The sequence below is a fragment of the Sordaria macrospora genome, chromosome 7 (assembly GCF_033870435.1).
Source record: "Sordaria macrospora chromosome 7, complete sequence".
In the NCBI taxonomy this organism is placed as follows: Eukaryota; Fungi; Ascomycota; class Sordariomycetes; order Sordariales; family Sordariaceae; genus Sordaria; species Sordaria macrospora.
In genome coordinates, this window is record NC_089377.1 from 3,828,748 (window position 1) to 3,839,671 (window position 10,924).

Sequence of the window (10,924 nt, forward strand, 5' to 3'; positions counted from 1 at the left end):
GTCTTTGAGAGAGAGAATGTGTGTAACGGCGGAATGAAGCTGTCACGGACCAGCCGTTGCGTTAGCAGCCTTCAACCAACGCCTTTGGAGTTCAGTTTAGCCGAGATATGTACACTGGACCAAGCTTTATCTGTAGCGTACTTACGAGCACTCCTCGATTTCAACCTCAGCCGCCTCCCATACTCGCTATGCATACTCATTTCACAAATTACGCTTTCCTCGCCCGCATGAAGGGCCTTGTCGTATGGAACATAAATCGGAGCGGAATCATCCCGATGCTTACGGACGGGACGGAAGATCAACACTGCGGTCATGACAGGTAACGTCTCAGGATCAGTTGATGATACGAAGAGGAACAGAGGTTATGCATGTGACTAGGTCGCTGTGATTGTGACAAGATAAAGTGTTGCGGGCGGGGGGAAGGAGTGTACAAGTAACGCGAAGTCGAGCGCACGGGCCAGCTGTGGGATGCCAAGACATGGGAATAACCTCACAAGTTGAAATCCACATTGGCTCAAATCCGGGTGTCTGTTATGACAAATCCAAATGCTTGAGCGCACAACAGAATGACGACCACTAAAATTAGGACGGCAGTCTGTAAAAAGATTTTTCATCATGCTCATCCATATGAAACACACGTACTTATGAATTGCCACAACCAGAAAAACTTGTTGATTCCTACTCCGGTTACCTCATGAGCCAATCAATCCCCGTCTACCTATAACAAACATCATGTTTATCTATGCTCTTCAACATCATCGCTCAACATCGAGAATGCAACGCGCGGAACCAGATACAGATATTACCGGCCTATATCAGTCAGGCCTGGCCTCGGAAAGTATCAACAAAACGAACATAATGAAAACAATCCCAGCCCAGCCCAGCTAGCCACTGGTGATCGAAACAACAGATCTAACATCGCTCCCAGATCCCATCCCAAACACGGCTTTTCCATTCCATGACTTTTCTTTTCTTGTCCCTTTTACTGCTTGCTTTTGGCACACTCCTTACTTCTGGCTCTCAGGGATATGATCCTCCACCGCGCTCAAAGCCGCAAGGTTGACCTCTCCCATGGAGAGCACGCCGCCACTCGCGCCAGCGCCAGCACTACCAACGCCAGCGAGGAGGGCCACGCACTCAATCACATCCTCGGGCTCGAGCAAGTGCCACCTAGCCAGGGTAATCTTGGTGCTGGCGCCCACCGTAACGGTGAAGCAGTTCTCGGGCTTGACCTCCGCGTCCTCGCCAGAGGTGGACAGCACGTTCAGGCTGCGGAACATGTCCTCGTCGGTGAAATCATCACCCATGCAGAGCACAAACTCGAGCTTCTCGACAGCCACCTCCTCTGGCGAACCAGTATGCGAGGCAGCGAGAGCCTTGAGCTCGGCGTTGTACTCAGTGACGAGGCGTTTCGCGATCTCGCCCTTATTGATGAACGTGGGACGCACCTCAAGGTTGGCCTTGCCAGCCATAACCTCGACGTCCCACTTGCGACCGACGGTAGTCTCGAGCTCCTTCTGGCAGTCGCGAGCCATGTGGATACCCTGCTCGGGGTCGGCGAGGCGGTAATGCCAGGTGAGGGCGCAACGCTTGCGTTCAATGAAGGAGCCTATTTGTCGCCATGTTAGCTGATGTTTTAGTAAGCGAGAATCATGGAAAACTAACCTGGTGTCTTGTCGGTGTACTTCTGGAAGACCTCCAAAACCTCAGCCTGCCAGCCCATATCGAACTTCTCGGCAAGGTTCTCCCACTCCGTAGAGCCCGGGTGGCGCATGAAGCTACCATGCTCCGCGCTGAAGCCCAACTCGGGAATGTGGCCAAGGTGCTGCTGAAGGAACTCCTGGTCACGACCGGAAATAATCCAGACGGCGTTTCGGGGATCGGCCGCCAGACACTTGATGCTATTCAAAAGGCGCTCTGACGGAACGGCGGCACTAGGTTCCCTAACGATAGGTGTGAGGGTGCCGTCGTAGTCGAACATGAAGAGACGCTTCTTAGCCATCTGGTACTTCTTAAGCATGATGGCGCGGTCAAGCAGGGGAGTGGCAATAACATCTCTCCTGTTGGCGAGAACGCTAACCAGGCGACGCAGGAGACCGGCAGTCCAGAACTGGACGTTCTTGTTGGTGACGTGTTCGAGCAAGCTCTTCTGGATACTCTGGCGGCGCTCCTCCGACATGGAGAGGGCATTGTGAATCTGCTTGGCGACATCGGTAAGATCCCAGGGGTTGATGTGGATGGCATCCTTCAGAGAGCCAGCAGTACCGCTGAACTCGGAGAGAATGAGAGGACCAGCATTCTCACGCTGGCAGATGATGTACTCCATGGAAGTCGTGTTCATGCCGTCTCTGACCGAAGTGATGAGACCGATGTCGGCAGCACGGAGGAGAGCAAAGTACTCATCCTGCGAGATGTACTGCGGGTAGTGCTGCACGGGAGAGAAGCTAAGCGAGCCGTACATGCCGTTGATCTTCATGACAAGCTCGTTTACGCGGCTGGAGATTTTGTTCTCGGCATCCTCCTTTTCCTCCTCAATGTTAGTGGGCGAGGTGACCTGGATGAGAACGACCTTTTCCCTCCACTCGGGGTAGAGCTCGAGGAAGCGCTCAAAAGCCATGAGCTTCTGGGCAACACCACGCACACTATCCAACTTGTCACGGCCGACAATAAGCTTCTTGTCACCGTAGATCTGCTTGAGCGCCTCGTACTTTGCCGTGGCGGACGGCGTCCACGCAGCGGCAGCAACCTTGATAGCGTCGATACCAATGGGGAAGACGCCGACCTCGACACGAGCACCGTAGGCCTCCACTCCGGTGGTATCGGAGGGGAAGCCAAGGACGCGTGTGCAGCAGCTGGAGAAGTGACGGGAGTAGCTGTAGCTCTGGAAGCCGACCAAGTTCGATCCCAACACACCCTCCAGGATTTCCTTTCTCCTGGGAAGGCAGCGGAGGAATTCAGAACTGGGGAAGGGCGAGTGCAGGTAGAAGGCAATGTACATCTGGGGAGCGCGCTGGCGCAGCATGCTAGGCAAAAGCATTAGGTTGTAGTCGTGTACAATGACCATGTCGCCGGGCTTGTAGTTTTCGAGAATCTTGTTGGCGAACTTGCGGTTCATGCGGTAGTAGTCGGCCCACTGGATTCTTTCGGCGCGGCCGTCGGCGGGCTCGTTCTGCTTGTAGTGGAAAAGGGTGTAGAGCGAGTGCTCGGCGTAGCGTCTCCAACGAGCCTGATCCTTCAACCGGATGCCATCGTCGTGGCCCTCGGTGTCGTCGGCGAGCCAGACAGGGACAGTCTTGATCCTATGGTCGTGCGACAGCTGGTGCTCGAGCAAGTGCATGTCTTCCTTGGGGATCCAGAGGCCATCTGCCGTGGGGGTGGCCGGGGGGGTAACGTTGCCGTCGATGGGCACAGGGCGGGAGAGGGGGTTGAGAGAGGACGCGCCAACCGTGGTAGCAGCAGCGCTGTCGGCCTGCTGGGCGGACTTGACCTCCTCAATCTCGCCAGTCCAGGCGACAACCGTGTGATTCCATGGGGCGTCATCGGAGGAGAGGTACGAAAACGAATCGAAAAGCGCCGACTGTCCCCGGCGGGGTTTTAGATCCTGTTTGGTTGCGCATCATGACATCAGCCCCACTTCTTTTGCAAAAGCTTGGATCAGAACTTACCCAGGAACCCGTGGTGCCCTTTTCGCCGCTGCCCTTGGTGTACTTGAGCAGGTGGGGGATGGTGAAAGTGGCCGAGATGATGTTGCCGTTGAGGGAGAGATTGGGGAACTTGTCCCGGATGTCGGCGATGGAGTCTTTGCGCTCCAGGCCCACAGGACGCCCGGCGCCCGTAACGGCCGTGCTCAGACGGCGCATGTAGTCCTTGCTGGCATCGGCACCCACCTCGAGCTGCTTGTCAACGCTTCCCGTCTCGTCGAGGCCGACGGTGCCTGGAGACTGGGCAATCTCGTGCTCGTTGATTCGCCTGGCAAAGTAGCCCGCACCAGCACCCTGGGGGGTTGGGGGCAAGTCGGTGGGCTCTTCTTCGTAGGCCCCGCGGTGGATTCCCGGAGTGACGGGCACGTTGATGACGGAGGGGCGCAGGTGGCCGGGAAGAGAGGATTCTGTACGTGGAGCTTCTGGTCGGGGTATCGCGATGCGGTGCTGTTGTCCTTGTGCTTGTTGCTGGGCCTGGGCTGCGTTGACCGGAGTCTCCTGATTCTGCGTCATCTTGGCGGTTGTTGACGACGGACTGCTGTGCTGTCGCTGTCTGTTGTCCGATAAGGGTGGGTATTAAAAGGTTAATGTAGGTATTGTGGAGATGAAATAAACAGATCGCAGACGAAATGAAGACTGAAGACAAGTCTAGTCTAGTGTATACAGGTAAGGTACTAAAATAGGAGGTCGTCGTCTGTTGTGTTGTGTGTGTGTGTCAGTTCCCGTGGGGAGAAGGAGACGAGGCGACCTGGTGGGTTTTCCTTGGGTAGGAAGGAGGAATGGAATGGAGGGGAAGATGGGAAGATGGGAAGACGGGAAGAAGATAGAGAAGAGGTAAGAAAAAGGAAGAAGGAGGAGGAGGTTCAAGGCTTGGGGAACCTGAAGAAGTTGGTTGGGTAGTCAATGGGGTCAAGTAGTTGGAGAGACGGAGAAGGAAGAGTGGGAGAGACGAATGGAGTCCACTTGATGACAACTGCAGACACCCAGCCTGGGACTACAGTCGCAGGTTGGTTGGGCGGTGACTGGCTGAGTGTCAATGGGCCGGGACCTGTCAATGCGTCAGACACTTCTTTTACGTTCTCGCTGGGCTTCTCCTGGGAAGATGGATCCGATGTCGATGCACGCCGTCGTCGACCAGCAAGGATCCCGTCGGCTGCGAGCAAGGGATGCGACAAGGAAGCTGGTACCGATGATGGAGTGGACAGGAACAGTGGGTTCCCTTGTTGCCCAGGGGAAGAGCCCACTACAAGTTGACCAAAGTGGCCCGTGCTTTCTCAGGTCTGGGACTTTTTCTTTCTTTCTCCTTCTCAACTTCTTTTCCCGTCGGTGGTCATGCAGTGCGAGACAAGAACAATGCAGTGCAGCCTGGACGGCAACCAGCAGTTGAGTGACAGCAGCAGGCAGACAGACAGACAGACAGACAGACAGACAGACAGACAGACAGACAGCAAGTGCAGAGCAGGGCAGTCCCCAACAGAGATTGAGAGACTTTGAAGACGGGAGGGACTTGATCGAGTCGAGGAAGCTTCCGTTGGTGGGGCACCAATATGGATTATCTCGCCCGGCCAACTTTGACTTTTGATAAAACAGCACTTGTTTCCGGCAGAGACTCATTGCTCTCAACAAACAAACTTCAGTTCCTCTATCTTTTGTCAGAAACATGCAGATGATGAGGCTCGAAGCAAATATGCAGAAAGATGCCCAACCATCACTTTCCGTCCTGCCCTTGCTACCCATCAATCTGATATCGGTGATATCCAATGCCCCCCATTCCCCCTCCTTTTTCAAAACTTCTGTCGGACCTTGAGCTATTAGATGCCGACCTAGACCAGAGAGTTTGGGTTGTAGCCATGCTGTCACGGTGTCTTCGGTGCAACTGCGAGTTTGTATTCTTTGACAAGATGACCTCTGTGACTGCATCCTACAATCAAAGGAACCCCGTTTTTCGTGTCACGGTGCGGCAGAGGGGCACCATCAGATGTCATTGTAGAAAAGTCTGTACAGAATATTCGTGTATATCAATACTGTACAAGTGATTAAATTGTCCACAACCTCCGCATATGGGCCCGAAGATCCGCGCCCAGGCAACGCCCATTGGATGAACGACCGAATGACCGGCCATGGGGCATGGAGGGGAAGAGAAGAGCGACTGACGGACTGGGGGAGGGAAGCAACCAAAATGATGGTGGTGGTGGAGGGGGTTGGCGGGGTAGGTACCGCTCATGAAAATGATCCAAACTGGGAAATGAAAGCCCTCGCTTGCTTGCGGATCATGTGCCCAGAATAGCAAGCCGAAGGAATTGACTCCGATGAGAAAAAAATATTGTCTCAATTATTTGATCCGATCTGATTCCAAAACACCAAGCTTTTGAACAGCTGAACTGTCACGATGCAGACCGTTCCGTCCAGTATTGAGGCAAGCAGGCAGGCAGGCAGCAAGGTACATGCACTAACAGATGTACCTCTCTGGGTTCAAATGCATGGGCCAAGTGGCCTGACGTAATTGCCAGTGTCAATTGAACCAAGCTCAACGCTAACAAAAACTCAAAAAGTGCAACAACCAAGCTTCTTTGCAAATTCCTGGTCTGCCGTGTACATGTGTAGACGATGGATGCTTCGTTTGAAACTCAGGTCAGGAGGTTTCCATTGACTGGATATTGCCGGTTCGTAAATGTGATAATTAACTGATGGAGATCGAGTTTATTCGAGTTATTACTGGGGATAGAATCAGGAAGAAGTGCTGGCAGTAACACTTCATCAAGTGCCAAAGAGACCGAAGACGGCCCGACGAATCGACGATGGCCAGTCCCCTTTCCGCGCCGAACTGGTCGCTTTTGGCGGTGATGGAAAATGGCAACGCTACCCGGGAACTTAAAGAAACTAAAACCTAAATCCTATGCTGACAGTTTGACAGCCAAGAGAGCGTACAAATTTGGTAAAGGTCTTTCAAAGATCACAAGTACATCAGAGCTCGAAGAATCACGTCTCTGGTGTACTTATCAAGGATCTCAGAGTGCACATACTCACCGCCACCATCAAAACATCAGACGAGACCAAAAGAACGAGCCTCCAACTGCCCTTATCATCCCATAAACCCCAGAGCCCCCCATCTCGCGAATCGAGGATCGAGGATCCGAGCGAGTCGACTCGGGGTCACCGCCCAAGTCACCGCTCTCGACGCCCAGACCTCCATCCCCAGTCCCCTTTTGTATTTCGAGTCCTGCGAGTCTTTCGCTCGGTTCATTCCGACCCCTTTGCCGAGTCTGAGTGTTCACCGACCTCGAGGGCCCAATTTACACAAGTCTTTCGAATCTTTCCAGAAAACACCCAGACACCCACCTTAAAGGGTAAACTCACAATTGCACGTGTAACACCGGGTTCGTACCGCGAGACCTCCAGACGGTCCAGGTCTCCGTAGACAGTCAGTCCCTCCTTGTCACTCCGTGCGGTGCCCCGCGAATACCATCGTCCGGGGCCGCGACCGGATCACGTCAAAAGCTCTCCCGGCGGGAGATCGGGCGATTGCGTAACTCACGGGTTAGGGTTGTATCAGCAGTGAATAATTCCCGCGCTTAACAGACCGACAGGGGATGAAATGCCCCGCCATCCGTCATCATCTCCCAACTCAAAGTCCAATGACTCCAATTGCCCGAAGACTCAGGACACAGATCAGACGGTTGACGATGCAACACCAAGCGGCCCGGGCGCCTGAAGTGCGTGAGAAAAACATGTACATCAGGCTGAAGTTTCATTTTGAATGACGCCGGCGAATGATGAGCCATTTTCTCCCCGAATGGGCTCTTGGTTGGTTGGAGGTGATTCTCGCTTCTTCTTCGGTTGTTATTGATGTTATCTTATCGAGGGGTGCGGGCCGTTGGCCGTTCATGGGCCGTTCACGATGTTATCGGATCGGTGCGATTGTGATGTGAAGTTAAGAAACTAACAGTATCAGAAGTATTTTACGGCCCATGCTGTTATAGCATCATCACCAAGCCATCAAGGTCCTCTACTGCCGAGTCTCGAGTCTCGAGCTGCAGATGAAGCTCGAGACTTTTCTCATCCATCATCTACATACCCCCACGGTCACATACATCCTTTGAAATGTAATCAAGCGCGCGCCCAGTCTCGCCAGTCAAACTAACGATGAAACTAACGAAAAGTGTAGTTGCATCCGAAAGATCTCTCTTATACTCTTAGCTTTTGACCGATCATCTTCCCAATATGCGATACAGCAAGGCAAAAGAACACTCCCTCCAGAGAACAACACAATGGGGCAGATCTCTCTCATCTCAGATACAAGCCAACGAAAGACCTGTGCTTTGCACAGCTATCACATGGGAAGTCAGTGATTTTTATCCGTCCCTCATCCGCTTTTGGCCGCCTTAATCATGGCCGGCTGTCAATCCAGCGGATACCTTCCTCACCCAGGCTTCATGCACACCATCGAGATATCTGCCACCGCGCGCTATCTGTATATGCGCATCGAGAACACATAAACCTGGAAACCTCCCGGGAGTGCGATGGCAAGTCACAATATGAGAAATCAAGTCAATCCCGAGTGCGGTCGTCCTCCCACGCCCAACATATATGCTTGTCAAACTTGTCAAGAATCGAAAATGAGCATCGAGAGACTACACCAGAAATCGCCGAAATCGATGGATTCGGATATGCATTTCACTGCCGTGTAAGTGGGAATGACGAGGACCGAGCCGGTCACAGCGCAAATTCGCATCACGTAAGACCAGGGCTCGCAGACGAGGAAACGGATCGACTTCTAACTCCTGTCGTCCCCCTCTTCACTAAGACGGATATATACTCTCCGAGCCTCCAGAATGTCGAATCAACGCTCCGGTCCATGTACGCCAAATAAGTTATCGTCACACAACGCCGGCATCGGCACTGGCACCGGCTCAAGCCTCAACTTCCCGAGTCTCGACGGCCACAGCATCTGCTTGGCAGTTTAGTACTCCCATCCGCACAGGCGTACTGGTACAAATTTGCTCGGCCTGCGGGAAAAACAACAACAAAAAAAAAAGTGTTGACCAGTACCCTCGGATTTCAAGTATTTCTGGCCGAATTCCAGTATACCTAGGACTGCTTTATTGGTTCATTTAGTTCTTCGCATACACGCAGTAGGTGGAACAGGAGGAGAACACGAACTTTCACTAACTTTCATTAGCCCTTCTTCTGACTATGGTTTGAAGGAATTACCTTAAAATGACCAGGGCTTAGTACAAGTATGTATGCCACAAAGCCTCTTTCTCCTCTGTGTCTCTCTCCTTCGGTTCTAATACCTCTCTCTCTTCCTCCTTTTATGAAAGTACAAGTGGAGGATTTAAAAGGGCAGCCGCCTTCCGGTAAAAGCTCAAATGCTTCTGTATTATAAGTAACTCGAAGAGCGGAAATGCGCGTTTTCTTGGACTAAACTAATAGATATGCTAGGGAACTTTGTGCCGACCGCATGGCCGAAGCACCACGCCTTGAAACCGAGTCGAGCTGTCGAGTACCCGTGGCACAGCATACCGTCGGCTCTCGAGGGCCACGGTTATGGTTTTGGCAGCCCTAACCGTGAACCATGAACTATAGACCATGAATCGCCAACATCATCCGGATAGAATCACGGTTTCACCTGCTGCGTTTGTAAGTGCTCCAGGTAACGAGATCACCGTTGGGCTTGGGAGTGGTAGAACGATACCCAGATACGAGGGGGCACAATATGCGCTGTTGATAGTTTACTGTTATGTGGTTTGTTTCTTGTGTTTGCCGATATCGCAGGTTCGTCGGGTTTGCCCGCGGTTATAATCGCTGTTATGTTATTCGGCTTACTGTCCTTCGATTTCTTCGCGATACTAAGAAAGCTGCCAGTATCAAATGGAAATGGGAAAGGGACAATCGGATTGTAGTAATAAACGTCGTTGCTCATTATCATGTCAAGTCTCTAGTCTCACAAAACGCCAGACAGCCATACCACCTTCAGCCTACCAACACCAACGCCTACTCATGCTCAAGCTGATGCCCATCCTTCCTTTCATCAACGCCTGGACGTCCTACTAACAAGTCACTCATCCTTCTTCTTGTCTCCCTCGCCCTTCTCCCTCTCCTCCTTTTCTTTCTTCTCCTTCGGATTCGTCCCCTCCAGCTCCTCCCCCGTTTCCTCATCCACCAGATTACTTTCACCCGCGAGTCCCTTAAACTTTGGTTTTCCATCCTTAATATCCACCACTCTCTGCGGATAAAACATATGACTCTGGACCTCGAACGCCTTCCTTCCCTTTTCGGTATTAATCCCTTCGATCAGCGTGGGAAAGAGCAAAATCATGTTGCGCCCTTCGTCCATGATGGGCGTTCGGCAGTAGGCGCATTGCACCTTGCATGGTAAATGGTGCGTCGTCGATTTGGCGGTGGGATCGTACCAACCTAGGTCGTTGTGCCCGTTGGTGAAGTTGATGTCTTCTTTGTGGAAGATGGCTGCCCATTGGAAGGGGGCCTGTTTTTTTTTTTGTTATCTCTTTGTTAGCTCCAGTCCCATCATCTTCTTTCCTTTTTTTTTTTTTTTTTTTTTTTTTTTTTTTTTCTTTTTTTCTTTTTTCCGTCGCTGCGCTCGACCTCCCCTGCCCCTCCTCTCCACATCTCCTCTTTCTCTCGCAGATAACCTAGGTAGAGGTCCGGGTAGAAAAACTTACACCATGCATCCTCTGACAAGTCGTACAATGGCAATACTTGCTCGCCAACGGCTTCTCTCTGCTCAGTTCATACTGGATCGCGCCGCAGTGGCATTTGCCCTTCCACTTGACGTCAAAGTTCTTGCCGCCGCTGCTGTCGTGGATCTTGTAGGGGGCGCGGAACTTCCACTGGTCTTCCGGTCTGTCGGTCTGGTTGCTGGATTGGTACTGGTGAGGCTCGTTGCCTTCGGAACGCTTGTTGCCTTCTTTGTCATTGTACATTTTGAGAGGGGGGTGGGGGTTGTTGAGATGGGGCGGGTTGTTTGGAAGGTTGTGGTGATTGGAAGGGCGATGGAGGGAAGAAGTGGTTTGGAGAAGACGGTGCTGGTGCTGGCTGTAGCGGGACGTAAGACGCGGGTGAGGAGCATAACCTGCGTGTTCAATCTGCGGTTCAAGCTGTGAGTATGCGGGTTGGAATGCGGAGATTTGTTTGTTTACGTCAGTTGTTTGAGTGTTTGCTTTAGGTTGTCATTCAAGCTCCAAGAGCTCAAGTCGATCGTG

General features: G+C 52.4%; 2 protein-coding genes across 2 annotated transcripts; both read right to left on the minus strand.

Annotated features, from left to right (window-relative positions):
• Positions 1–505: 505 nt before the first annotated feature.
• On the minus strand, positions 506–4,928 carry SMAC4_07606 (uncharacterized protein). Its single transcript, XM_066090659.1, has 3 exons — positions 3,666–4,928; positions 1,666–3,601; positions 506–1,609 (listed from the first exon to the last, which is right to left on the minus strand). Exons 1-3 carry the CDS (start codon positions 4,212–4,214, stop codon positions 1,008–1,010), a joined length of 3,087 nt encoding a protein of 1,028 aa, XP_065947863.1. The 5' UTR covers positions 4,215–4,928; the 3' UTR covers positions 506–1,007.
• A 4,822-nt stretch (positions 4,929–9,750) lies between these two features.
• On the minus strand, positions 9,751–10,858 carry SMAC4_07608 (uncharacterized protein). Its single transcript, XM_003348004.2, has 2 exons — positions 10,385–10,858; positions 9,751–10,188 (listed from the first exon to the last, which is right to left on the minus strand). The coding sequence occupies exons 1-2, from the start codon at positions 10,643–10,645 to the stop codon at positions 9,760–9,762; spliced, it is 690 nt and encodes a 229-aa protein (XP_003348052.1). The 5' UTR covers positions 10,646–10,858; the 3' UTR covers positions 9,751–9,759.
• Between the last annotated feature and the right edge of the window lie 66 nt (positions 10,859–10,924).